At 36.7% G+C, this 14,668-nt stretch overlaps 1 protein-coding gene and 1 non-coding gene across 51 annotated transcripts in view; both read right to left on the bottom strand.

Moving 5' to 3' along the window:
- PPHLN1 (periphilin 1) overlaps positions 1 to 14,668 on the bottom strand; it is a 125,248-nt gene that overhangs the window by 38,974 nt on the left and 71,606 nt on the right. For all 50 annotated transcript variants that reach the window (XM_074006630.1, XM_074006640.1, XM_074006620.1 and 47 more), the window contains one exon: positions 12,820 to 12,960. In XM_074006630.1, coding sequence (XP_073862731.1) covers positions 12,820 to 12,960 — 141 coding nt within the window. The remainder of the gene's footprint in view (positions 1 to 12,819; positions 12,961 to 14,668) is intronic.
- On the bottom strand, positions 13,161 to 13,262 carry LOC123567729 (U6 spliceosomal RNA). The gene has a single exon (XR_006690836.1). It is a non-coding gene; the product is annotated as a U6 spliceosomal RNA (small nuclear RNA).

Genomic DNA, 14,668 nt, shown 5'->3' with positions numbered 1-14,668 from the left:
ATATTTGGGGGAGAAAAATGAACGGGTATGGGTGCATTTGTACTGAACATGTACTGAATTTTTTCCTTGTCATCATTCCCTAAACAATATAGTGCAATTATTTACACAGCAATGATTTGCAAACAATTATTTACATAGCATTACATTGCATTAGGTATTATAAGTAATCTAGAGATGATTTAAAGTATACAGGAGGATGTGTGTAGGTTATATGCAAATACAAGGCCATTTTACATAAGGGATTTGAGCATCCGTGGATTTTGGTGTCTTTGAGGTGTCCTGAAACCAATCCCCCATGGATACTGAGGAATGACTACATTTACCTCCTTGCCAAATTCCTTCCTTTTGATTTTGGGCTGGGCTTAGTGACTCACTTCTAATGGATAGAACAAGGCAGAAATGATGGTATGTGACTTGGAGACTAAACCAACGAAAGCATTAAGGTGTCGCTCTTTTAGGGGAGGCCATGTCATAAGCAAGTGCTGTGAAGAGGCCCATCTGGCAAGGAAAGGAACCAAAATCTTCTGCCAACAGCATGTGAATGACTATGGAAGTCAATCTACCAGCTCCAGTCACGTCTGTAGCCCTGTAGCCCTGGCTGCTAGCTGAACTACAACTTCTTGAGATATCTTGAGCCAGGATCTCAATGTCTCTGAGAGCTTGAAAAACTGACTCTAAAATTTCTACAGAATTCAAACCTCCAAGTACAGGCACACTTTTAAAAAAAGAAAAATAAGGTAGGAAGACTAGCTCTACGGATATCAAGACTTATAAAAGTTATAATAATGAAGGTGGGGTAGTATTGTTGCAGGATCAACGACCAATGGAGTCCAGAAACAGATTCATACAGACCTATATGGATACCTTATAACACAGGTGTCAATGCAGAGTACGGAGAAACGCATGGTCTTTCCAACAAACGGTATGGGGTCAAATTGATGTCCACGTGGAAAAAAATTTTGATCCCTGCTATATTTAATACAAACTACACATAAAATCATTTTCAGATGATTATAACTCCATGTAAAATACAAAATAAGAAAGCTTCCAGAAATTTTAAATAGTAAGACAAATAACAATAGGAAAGAATGAAAAGTATAGATTACAACAAAATTAAGAACTTTTATTCCTCCAAAGATATCAAAAGAATGCCACAAAATGGGAAAGAAAATCTACAACACATATAACCAACTTGTATTCAGAATATATAAAGAACTTCTACTAATCAACTAAAAAAAAGACAACTCATTAGAAAAATGGGCAAGAATTTCATAAGCATTTTACAAAAAAGGATACTCATGTGCCAATAACCACAGGAAAAGGTCCTCAGCATCACTAATCAGGGAAATGCAAATTAAAACCATAAGCAGATATACAACATGTAACAACAACAACAAATCTCATAAACACAATGTTGAACGAAAGACGCTAGACACAAATACTATATTCCATGAGATTCTATTTGTATAAAGTTCAAAAACAGAGGCCGGGCACGGTGGCTCATGCCTGTAATGCCAGCACTTAAGGAAGCTGAGGCGGGTGGATCACGAGGTCAGGGGATCAAGACCATCCCGGCTAACACGGTGAAACCTCGTCTCTACTAAAAATTAGCTGGGCGTGGTGGCGGGCGCCTGCAGTCCCAGCTACTTGGGAGGCTGAGGCAGGAGCATGGCGTGAACCTGGAAGGCGGAGCTTGCAGTGAGCCAAGATGGCGCCACTGCACTCCAGCCTGGGGGACAGAGCGAGACTCCACTACGGGGCGGGGCGGGGGGGTGGGGAACAGACAAAACTAAAATACAATGTTAAGAATCAATTTAGTAGTTACCTTGAAGGGGGTAAAGGTTACGAGGGGAGATGAAGGGATTATTGGATGCTGGTAATATTCTATTTCTTGCCTTGAACGGTAGTTCTCACGAGTATTTGCTTTGTGGAAAAAGCACTCAGATTAACAACTAGGTTTTGAACACTCTTCTTTCTGTATTACATACATCACTAAAAGTGATTTTTTTAAAAAAGCAAAACATAATAACAAACATAGCAGAGTTTAGCATGGCTAACTTCAGCCAACCGGAAAATTAAATTATGCTGAACTGCTCATTTTACCCCCAAGTTCAAATAACTAAGGGATTAAAAATCTTACATTTGACTTTGAGGCAGACCAAAAAACTCCTACAAATATTCCCCCAGCTAATTCATGTAAATCAGTATTCAAAACAGAAATGACATATATTGCATTGTCTGATGTCCTATAATGGTTTTCTTTTTAAAACCCAAGAAATAAAAAATACAAAAAGAAAGAAGAGTAAGGAAAGAAAAACAACGAAATGTAACATAATTAGCTCCCAATAAACCACACATTAGACAATCATCAATTCACTTCTAGTGTTTACTTTCAAGTTACCGTTAACTAAAACACGAGATTTTCTTAGTGCAGCTTTTAAAATGTTTCTTATAAATGGACTGAAAATATCAATTAACTCACATTGTAATTACAAGCACCACTCAAGTGCATATAAAACATGCAAGTTTATTCTCTCCTGGCCCAATACCTGAATTAAACAACAGTTAAGAGAGGACAGCAGATGCTTCAAGACAGATCACATCTTAAAAATGAGAGATGACAGATGAAGGGGAAAATATGAGAACTTATGCTTTAGGAAGAGAGGGATGGTAGAGAATTCTAAGGAGGAAACATTAATCGTTTTATGCTACTTCTTATATCTAGCAAACAGATAAGGAACACTGAGATAAAAAGAGCAAGCCAAATGAAAAATGTAAAAGCAAAATCACAAAGTCCCCCAAAATAAGCAAAACCAATTTATTTTATTTTTATTTCTTTAGACGGAGTCTCACTCTGTCACTCAGGCTGGAGCGCAATGGCGCGATCTCGGCTCACTGCAACCTCCGCCTCCCAGGTTCAAGTGATTCTCCTGCCTTACTCAGCCTCCCGAGTAGCTGGGATTACAGGCACACGCCACCATGCCTGGCTAATTTTGTATTTTTAGTAGAGACAGGGTTTCACCATGTTGGTGAGGCTGGTCTCAAACTCCTGACCTCGTGATCCGCCCGCCTCGGCCTCCCAAAAGGCTGGGATTACAGGCATGAGCCACCGCACCTGGCTGCAAAACAAATTACTTTTTAATAGCATTTTTACATTTCATTTTTAACAAATTAGGAAGGAGGTAGGGGAAAGGATAAAAACAACAAACCAAAGAAGTGAAGAGGTAAGAGTCAAATAGCCCAAATCTTGACGCTGACCTTTCAGAGATAAACCTATATCACAAACTTGCTATAAAATATTCCTGTTGTTGTTGTTGTTGTTGAGATGGAGTTTTGCTCTTGTTGCCCAGGCTGGAGTGCAATGGTGCGATCTCAGCTCACTGCAACCTCCGCCTCCCAGGTTCAAGTGATTCTCTTGCCTCAGCCTCCTGAGTAGCTGGGATTATATGCACCCACCACTATACTGGGCTAATTTTTGTATCTTTAATAGAGATGGAGTTTCACTATGTTGGCCAGCCTGGTCTCAAACTCCTGGCCTCAAGTGATCCACCCACCTCGGTCCCCCAAAGTGCTGGGATTACAGGCGTGAGCCACCATGCCCGGCCTAAAATATTCTTAAGAAATAATTTGAAAGTAATCAATATTGCAAAGCTGCAAAGAAACAGGCAGAAAGTATTATTTAACACTACCATAACCACCTGTATGGTGATCTTCATACAGAAGGGGCTTTCACATATAACAGGTTGTCAATTCTGTGAGAGAACTTATAATTAATTCCATTTAACAAGGGAGGAGCCCTGTGGTTTATGCCTATAATCCCAGCTACTTGGAAGGCCGAGGTAGGAGGATCCCTTGAGTCCAGGGGTCCTACACTAGCCTGGAGAATGTAGCGAGACCTTGTTTCAAAAAAAGAAAGAAAAAAAAAAAGAGGAAAAGGTCTCTAAGATGTAAAAACACTAAGTGCAAGCATCCAGTGTCCATTATACCATGCCATTTATAAATGTCCTTACCATGAAATACTCAAGAGACTAAAAAAAAATTGTTGACTTAAGAAAACAAAATTGAGCAGCATGGAACAGTAATTTGGAACCACTAGGTAAAATGCTTACCTAACACTGGTAGACAGTGGATGAAGAGAAGAGGTGAGAAAATGAAGCTTATACTTGGGTTTATGCCATGGGGAAAACCTTTACTGAAACTGCTTTATAACTGGGTATTTTTTGTTTCAGTGGTAACATCCCCAAGGATAAGGTCCAAGATGGTCTCATCCCTTAAGGTACTCATACCATTTTAAGCATGATTCTCATAAGACTTGGTATCTGTACTGTCTATATTTTATACTTGATGTAAATATAACATCTTAACAGATTCAGCAAACTTCCTACTTAAAGAGATATCAGGTACAAAATAACTAAATTACCTTTAGAGATGCTTGCTTTTAAATATGATACTAATTATCTTATAGAGATAGCTTTAGATTTTCTTAAAATAAAAACTTTATACTTTTACTTCAACAAGCTTCTGGAGTAACAACATGACCAGAATCTTGTAAACTGTAACTTTCAAACTCTTTGAAATTCGGTCAGAATAAATCATTTCTTTTCAAGTTGTTTTGGGAATCCAGACTTTCAGAAGTAAATCTTATGTGAGTATATTTTACTAACCGTATATATATAAAATCTGAACAAGTGGTTGGTAATAATGGATTGTTAAATACAGTAGGGTAGACTTGATGTCTAGACAAGATAATGGTGAGAGCTGCACTTTTAAGAACATTGGTTACTTGCTCTGATAAAAAGGAAAAACAAAGAATGTTTCTATTATGTAAGGTTACTATGAAATGCTTACATCTTGAAACGACAATAGATACAGCTGCCACTACTTTGAAAACAATTTCATTGGAATCCATCACATGCTAAAAGCTGATTATTTTCCATGTCCACAACTCTAGTTAACATTTTCAAGACTGTACATTTGACTAATCTTTACTTCCAGCCTCTTTAAACGTAAAACAAAAACAGATTATAAAAGAGCAAGAGCTAGTGAGTGTTGGGAATCATCCAGCAATGAGTAGTAGCTGAAACGAGATACTGTAAGAAGGGAAGAGGGCCACAGCTACAACACTTACAACTAAATGTAACACCCCATTTACGGAAGAAAACCTCCTCTGCACAATTCATTAACTCAACAAATACTAATTACTGACTGACACACAACAGTGGTATATTCGAAGGTTACTTAATTTATTTTAACGTTAAGAGCCCTGTGTCCTTAAAACGGTTTTATTTAAAAAAAAAAAAAAAAAAAAAAACTTTATAGTTAAATATGAAATTAGCTACACACAATTGTGTACAGAAAAAGTAATATTTAACTTTTAATTTTCAGTATGATTTAGATCAGGAAGGGACCTAAGATTATTCAGCCCAACCTTTTTATTTGGAGGGAAAAGCGAAGAAAAGCTAGTAAGTAGACCATATGGTCACACCAATGGTGATAGTACGGAATTCAAAATAAAAAATATATTAATAGACTCTTAATAAAGCTAATAACTAAACAATCAACAAAATAAATTCTGAATTAACTCAATTTTCTTAGCTAATTGTAATAATGAACGAGGTTCCTAAATGGCTACGAAATAAAATTTCTTTTGCATAACAAGGTTGGCATAGCTATGACTATAATAAAAATTGTCTTTACAGAAACAAATAAATATTCAGGATAAGTGTTTTGAAGTTAAAAGAAAGAAAAGTACATCAAAATAATCAATCCCTTTCCCCAAGTGTCCCTGATTACTCTATCTCTTTATGTTTAAGAAACTCAGAATGGGCCGGGAACAGTGGCTTATGCCTGTAATCCCAGCATTTTGGGAGGCCAAGGTGGCTAGATCTCTCGAACCCAGGAGTAGGAGACCAACATGGGTAACAAGGTGAAATCCCATCTCTACAAAAAATACAAAAAAAGTTTAGCTGGGATTGGTGGCACACACTTGTAGTCCCAGCTACTAGGGAGGCTGAGGTGGGAGGACTGCTTGAGCCTGGGAGGTGGAGGCTGCAGTGAGGTGTGATCGTGCCACTGCACTCCAGCCCGGACGACAGAGTGAGACTCTGTCTCAAAAACCAAACAAACAACAACAAAAAAAAACACCTCAAAATGGTACTGTGCCTGTATCTAAAATGATTCCTATCTATATTTTAACTATAAATTACCTGATGAATATATAATCAGCCCTTTTTTCAATAGATAGCATACTTATAGGCAGCAGACACCAACCTTTTTGGCAACAGGGACCAGTTTCGAGGAAGACAATTTTTCCACGGAAGGAGTGAGGGGGCACACAACCTAGATCCCTCGTGTCTGCAGTTCACAATAGGGTCTGCGCTTCTGTGATAATCTAATGCCGCCGCTGATCTGACAAGCAGTAGAGCTCAGGCAGTAATGCACACTTGCCCGCCCTCCCTCTCCCCTCCCCCTGGCCACTCACCTCCTGCTGTGACACCCGGTTCCTAACAGGCCACAGACCAGTAGTGGTCCGCAGGCCCAGGGGTTGGGGACCCCAGCTCATAGGTAGAAAAATAAACATTTTCATAAAACAGCATTATATTAGGAGAGTACTCTGAAAGAGCCAAAGAGGTTTAAAAATGAATTCATGGTACTTGTTCTTTTTTCAGTTATTATCTACCAAATAAAAACAAAGATAGACATGTCCTTCTACAGACGGCAAGTTTTTGTAATTTGAAGCGTATAATGTATTTAAAAAATATTTTCAGGCACATCCCTGCAATTGTTTTGGTTTAGGTTTTATTAATTGTATTTACAAATACAATTTTTAAGAAAGATTGACAGTGACTAGTACAAGCAAGAAATTAAGATTCTTTGCAAACTCATATTCTGATTATTCTCAAATCTGGCATGTGACATCTACAGTATTAAACCCAAACGTCCCAAAATTATTCATTTTAAATGCAATGCTTTACTTATTAAAAATATACATGCATATCTTTTTAAATATATGGAGAAATCGGGGACTGTATTTAAAAACGTGGTTCATAACAGATGTAAATATCTATTAATAATGGGCTAATATGGAATGACTTCTAACAATACTGAACAGAATACAGAGTATAGTCACTTGTGCGCACTGTGTGTGTGTGTGTGTGTGTGTGTGTGTGTGTGTGTGAGAGAGAGAAAGAGAGAGAGACAGAGAGAGAGAGATACACAGAATTTCCATATGACTCAGGGCCTCTTGCAGACAGACCCTAGCAGAAAAGCAACTATGCCCAGCACCATTTGTATTTAAAGAAAAAGAACGGAGAGATACACACATCAACTCTTATCTCTATTCATCAGGATCAACTATGATCCAGGTATATGCACATGTATGTATGTGTTTATACATACATATGCATACTGTATGTGAATTGTGTGCATACACATACATATGCAGGTCATATCAGTATGTCTATTTGCTAAGAAAAGAAACTGGGCAGCTGAGAGTTATGGGTGAGAAGAAAACTCTTTACTGCAGGATCTCTTGTGTCTTAAATTTTATGTTTTGGTATGGTATCACCTAAAATGCAGTCCTTACTGGATGGGTTGGAGGATACTCAATAGCAAATCAGAACACAGGCTTTTGAGATATGAACATAACTTTAGTTCCTAACTATATCCTTATTATAGTCAATAAAATCAACTATTCGTATCTGAAAGGACTTTCATATGTATTTGTTCTGAATGATGTTTACAGTGTGTTAACTGTCAAAACTCATCCAACTAGTTGGGTGTGGTGGCTCCCACCTGTAATCCCAACACTTTGGGAGGCCAAGGCAGGCAGATCACCTGAGGTCAGGAGTTCAAGACCAGCCTGGCCAACACAGTGAAACCTCGTCTCTACTAAAATATAAAAAATTAGCCAGGAGTGGTGGCGCATGCCTGTAATACCAGCTACTCGGGAGGCTGAGGCAGGAGAATCGCTTGAACCTGGAAAGCGAGGTTGCAGTGAGCCGACACTGCACCACTGGGCGCCAGCCTTGGCGACAGAGTGAGACTCCATTTCAAACAACAACAACAACAAACTCATCCAACTGAATACTTAAGATTTAAGCATTTTATTGTATATTAATTATACCTCTGTTAAAAAATATATAGGATGGAACGTCTCTAATCCTCATAATACTAAGGTGGTAATCGTTCTCAATCTTTTAGCACATTAGAAACAGCAGAATTAAAGAGAACAGTCACTTCCTTCCAATTTCTTGTTATTCCAAATACGGATCATAGACTAACAGAATCAACATTAAATGGGAGCATGTGAGAAATTCAAAATCTAAACCTCCCATCCCATATCTACTGAGTCAGAAACTGTATTTTAACAAAATCCCCAAGTCACTTATGTACATATTCAAGTTTGAAGAGTTCTGATAATTTTTTTAATGGATTTTACTTTTTAAAATATTTTTATTTTATTTTTCATTTTTTAATTTATCAGAATATTTATGGTTGAAATCCAAGAAGCTTTACTTTTGAAAAGCTCCAAAGATGTACAACAAAGACAGAGAATCGCAATATAAGCACTGTAGCTTGAGCATGAAGATACAGAAGGTGCTCATTTTTTCAAGACTAGTTTGCATAGTAAAATATTCCAATAAAATGTAGCTACTTACTATTCTTAGTTATTTCATTAAGTAACTGTTTCTCGCTACTTGTCAAGCCTTTAAAAGATTTTGGCTACCTTAACACTCTTAGACTCTTAGTCATAAGATTTGCATACACACACACACACACACACACACACACACACACCCCAGGTTTACTGAGATTATCTGATTCCGTCTGAAGAAAAAAGAATTTATCTATTTATTTATTTTTGATATGGAGTCTTGCTCTGTCATCCAGGCTGGAGTGCAGTGGCGCAATCTCAGCTCATTGCAACCTCCATCTCCCGGGTTCAAGTGATTCTCCTGCGTAAGCCTCTAGTAGCTGGGATTACAGGCACGCGCCACCACGCCCGGCTAATTTTTGTATTTTTAGTAGAGACAGGCTTTCACCACATTGGCCAGGCTGGTCACGAACTCCTGACCTCAGGAGATCTGCCCACCTCAGCCTCCCAAAGTGCTGGGATTACAGGCATGAGCCACCAAGTCTAGTCAGTAAAAAGAATTTAATCTAGACTTTTCAAGTAGGAAATTACAAAACGACTTTTTAAAAAATGTTTTAGATCCCAGGAAAACAAAGGATCTCACTGACCTACTAAGCATACTTTAATCAAATTATAAGGGATCTTGCAAATATTAAATACTAAAAGGAGTTAAAGTAAACATTGTTTTATCTCTAGAGGTGCAATAGAGGGAAGTTGGGTATGCGATAATGAAGGATTTCAATCTGTGTGGTTCAAAGTCGCAATGTGGTAAAAAAAGATTTCTCAATGGTAAGATAGCAAATAGTGGCATAGACTTTCAAGTCAAATAGTAGGTATAGGAGGGCTTGCAGGATTATCATTGTCAAGGGATTAATGCCACACATGTGAACCAGAGTACATATCACACAAACATTTGTAGGTTGGGTCTCTCTAGGAATTAGTATACTGACAGGAGACATTCTGAAATTTGTTTAAGCTCCGAAGCCAGAAAGCCTGCGAAAATAGCCCAATAATTGAGCATTAAAGGCAGCCCAATAGAAGTAAGAGAAGATAATCTGAGAAAATGAGAAGAAAAGAAGATACACCTTAGGATCCAAAGCATAAGGAGGTGAGTTGTGCTGTAATAGAGTGGATCATATCCAAAGGACATTCAAATAAAAGTGGAATGATTAAAAATGACTCATCTCTAGCAATACAATATTTCAGAGATACAACTTGGTGTTTTCTGGATTAAGGATTTTAGACTAGGGGTTCTCAGTTATATCTGATTAAAATCTAGGCGGCTTTTTCAAAAGTCATCTGCACCCCTAATTCTAAAACAATTCTTACATGCCCAGGGATGAGACGGTGATACATTTGCCCCCTTCGTTGAGGTGACTTTGATACAATCCACTTCCATAAACATGCCTTTGAACATCAAGAACTGGGGCATCTGTGGGCATTTGGGTTAAAACAAATTTTGGCCTGGAGACTCAGTTTATGTTACAATATGTCCTCAAGTTAATGACTTTCTTGGGATTCAATAGACTGGAGGGACCCAATTTATAGAAATCCCCACAAAATTATGTATTGTAATTTATCTTTACAAAATACTTGAACATATTGCACTCGAAACAGGAAGAAAAGGCAGCTTGGGTATTACAATAATATTTACATTTCTATATTATCCTAGTTTGATTTCCTGGTCACATCCATACTGGGCTTTTTTTGTGTTATTATTTTTATAAAAAAGTATAAAATATTTTAAGCATATTTAAAAAAGAATAATTACTGGATAATTGGCTTTATCAAATCTTTAAATTTTTCTTACCTAGTTGGTATTTAATCCATAAAAATAAAATGTTTAAAAGTGCACATCAAAATTACATACACACAAATTGTAAAACTTTTTCATTTTCAAAAATTACAAGTTCTAGATATAAATTTATAAAATAATTATGTATCATTTACTAGTTTTCTAACATTTTACAGGGATTTGTTTTGATTTCTTGTCAACATATGAAAAGCGAAGTACCCTAGCAAAACCAGAGTCATTATACTCCAATGTTTAACATCATTAAGTCTCTATTTTATAGCACTTCAAATAACTGTTTTACTTTTCTAGTAACATCAGAATATAATAATTTCCCTTTATTTTTCTTTCTTTAGGTTATTTGTCTTTGCCATAATAACACGTGTCAGATTTTTCATGTACTTGAACAACAGACAGATGAAAACAGAGATATAATTAAACTTGCAGATGAAACAGATACAAGATTTGTATAAAGTATCACAAAAACTGACTTCATGCTAAATAATTTTATGTGTGTACTGCTAAGGTAGGCTGTATACCCGACTAGTAACCCATTTTCTCAAGATTGAATAGATCATCTATGAATAACAATAGGAGATAGCAGAAATATTAATACATGGTAATCCAGGCTGGGCGCCGTGGCTCACGCCTGTAATCCCAGCACTTTGAGAGGCTGAGGCGGGTGGATCACTTGAGGTCAGGAGTTCGAGATTAGCCTGGCCAACGTGGTGAAACCCCGTCTCTACTAAAGATACAAAAATTAGCTGGGTGTGGTGGTGTGTGCCTGTAATCCCAGCTACTCAGGAGGCTGAAAAAGGAGAATCTCTTGAACCTGAGAGGAGGAGGTTGCATTCAGCCGAGATCGCACCACTGCATTCCAGCCTGGGCAACAGTGAGACTCCATCGAATGAATGAATGAATAAATGGTAACCCAAAATAATCCCTCTCCCCTGTTATTTCAGTCAAGTTTTTCTACCAGTTATATTCTTAAGAGAACCTCTCCTTTAAAGAACTGCAACTTAGCACAGTGGCTCACACCTATAATTCCAGCACTTTGGGATGCTGACATAGGAGGATCACTGGAGGCTAGGAGTTTGAGATCAGCCTGAGCAACAGGCTGTGAGATTCTATATAGTACTTAGGGACTACTCAAAGGTCATTTGCAGGTTTATGACTCCACCCATCATCCATCCAACAAGTATTTCTTATAAGCCTACTACACATACTGTTCTAGGTGATGGCAGATGTAGCAGTAAATAAAACAACACAAAACAAAGCCCTTGTTTTCACAGAGCATCCATTGTGGTAAGGGGAGAAAAGGAAATAAAAACATATGTCAAGTAATTATTAACAAAAAAAAGGAAAAAAAGGATAGTAATTTTATATAAAATAAGGACATTCATCTTTGTGTTAAAGATACATCTACTGAGCAAACCTTTTACTTACGCTTTCATTTAATTGGTATCTTGAAAGATACCAACTGCCTCCCAATCACCAAATTAAACAGAATTTTCTCAGTTTCCATTTTGCTTATATTCCTCTAAGCATCTGATACTGCTGACCACCTTCATTTTGAAACTCCAATAGTTTGCATGACAAATTTCCTATTCTGGTTCTTATCTTTTCACATTAGTGTGACATTAACATAAGCTACACAGTCACATCTAGGATTTGAGACCATTCCCTATCCAACAAAAGAAAACAGATTTAATTGATGTGGAAATTGGACAGCACCCAGAAAAAAGTTTTCACTTTGTTTTTAATTTCCAATAGTTTTTAGCAGATTATTAGCAATGTAATTACATTTATTCAACTCACTAGAGAGTAACAACTACATCAATAAGCACCTGTACAAAATGTTACATTTTGCATTTACTTCATTTAATCCTCATAAAATAATAACCCTGTAATAGTTGCACATTAAAAACAAAGTCTTGCTTTTCAGAATGACTTCACTAAAAAACTAGACTTAAATAGTATCCTTTATTTTTTCTTTAATATTTGGAAAATACTTTAAAGTATAATGAAAAACATAAGAAACATCTGTAATCCCAATATTCAAAAATAATATTTGCTAACATTTTGCTGTATTGAACATTTCTTCCATCCCATCCCTATTGTTTAATAATTTTTAGTTGCTTCATACTAACTAGAATATTAATATTCTGCAAAAAAGAAGTTTGTTTTGTATTCAAAAATAAACAATCCAGGTGGGGGACCATGCTGATCAAACTGACTGTGAAGTCAACTCAAATAATTTTTATAATTTTTTAAGTTGTAGTTTTAGAGTTACAGGTGGAAAAAGAAATAAAGCATATTTATTCAATAAATGTTTACATGTGCAAAGCAACACAAACAAAAATTATGTACATGTAGACAACTAGATTCTCACCTGTTCAATCTCTTTGGTTTTTGATGCTATTGCTTTAGAGCGAGTGGTTAGCTGACTATCTTCAAATAATTCTATCCCATGCATTGTGTTTGACTCAGGTTCCTCTGGCTGATCAGTAAACAATGGTGCTGTGGATCCCGCCTTGAAAAGGAATTAGAAATCTTTAATATTTTCTTAAAAAACAGAGCATTTCAGATGGTTGTGTATAGGCACTAACTGGCAAATTATATTAAGTGCTAGGTTTAACATGTTTTAAGAAGAGAAAACTCTTTCGATTTCACTATGCATAATGAGCATATGTGAAATGGATTAACCAGGAAATAACTGCTATTTTTTTTTTTTTAAATGTGGAACATTTCATGAATCTGCGTGCCATCCTTGCACAGGGGCCATGCTGATCTTCTGTTTCATTCCAATTTTTAGTGTATATGCTGCTGAAGCAAGTGAGACTGTTACTTCTTAAATTTTAGGTAAGACAAAGCCTCTAGGCTTATTCGATTCCAAAATATTATTTCATATTATATTAAGATATGTATAAAAAAATTCTCGTCCCATGACTATTCCTTAAGCGATCAGTTTATGAAATACTGAGGAGAAAAAGTCCAAATGGAAGTGAGAGGTGTTGTACATGCATAAAGAAATATATTTAAAGAGAATATGAGAAGAGGCTGTACCTTTAGAAGTTAAACCACCTTTCTCCTGTGGCCTAACAATTCATTGAAATCATTAAAAAGAAAATCCCATAAATCAATAATGATCACTTCAGTTTTAGACCAATAATTGAAAAATGAATAAATATACTGTGAATTACATCTAAAACAGTCAGGTGGGGGATTAAGTATTGGAATACATATATATAAGCATAGACTATCTCTGGAAGGACACTATCTACAGAAAAAAATGATCAAAGGAGTTGTCTCAATAGTAACAACTTACAAGAAGTAGCAAAGAAGAGCCACATTGTAAATACTTTGGTGCCATTTGAATTTCTGACACATACATGTATGATCTACCAAAAAAAAAAAAAAAAAACCCTGAGGCAGGCAGATCATGAGGTCAAGAGATCAAAACCATCCTGGCGAACATGGTGAAACCCCATCCCTACTAAAAACACAAAAATTAGCTGGGTGTGCTGGCGGGTGCCTGTAATCCCAGCTGCTCAGGAGGCTGAGGCAAGAGAATAGCTTGAACCCGGAAGGCGGAGGTTGCAGTGAGCCAAAATCATGCCAGCGCCACTGCATTCCAGCCTGGTGACAGAGCAAGACCCCGTCTCAAAAAACAAATAAACAAACAAAAATTCCTAGTTTTTTTACAAGTTTGAGTTACATATGTTAAGGGACTTATACCAAAAGCATAAAAGTCATTTAAGAAAAGAATTCCACTAGCAACATTCTTTGTAAACTGCCTAGTCCCTGGTGTTCTGTTACTGCAACACAAAACTAAGACATAGGCCTACACACAATACGTAAACTGGTGAGCACAGAAAATACATCAGAGAAGACAGGAGCTTTCAGAAACAAAAAGCAAGTGAAAAAGGGGAAAAAAAACTGACAATTAATTTAAAAGAGCTCATCAGTAATTAAATTTATTTTAATTAGATACATATGTCCTAGGGAAAACAAGGCAAGTGTTTGAGATACATTCAACATATATTGCTAGACATAAAAATTAAGGTCATCAATGAAATACAAAGTGGCATAAAATTTTACAGTAGGTAGAAAAGTAGAATCAAGAAAGATCTTGAGTTGTATTATCTCCAACACTAGTGATTCCAATGAATGAGTATAAATCTGAAAGGGAGCCATGGAAGATGGTCATTCTAGACTAGGGACAGAATAAGCAGAGACAT

The sequence above is a fragment of the Macaca fascicularis genome, chromosome 11 (genome assembly GCF_037993035.2).
Source record: "Macaca fascicularis isolate 582-1 chromosome 11, T2T-MFA8v1.1".
NCBI lineage: Eukaryota > Metazoa > Chordata > Mammalia > Primates > Cercopithecidae > Macaca > Macaca fascicularis.
This window is presented reverse-complemented; position numbering and strand designations above follow the sequence as displayed.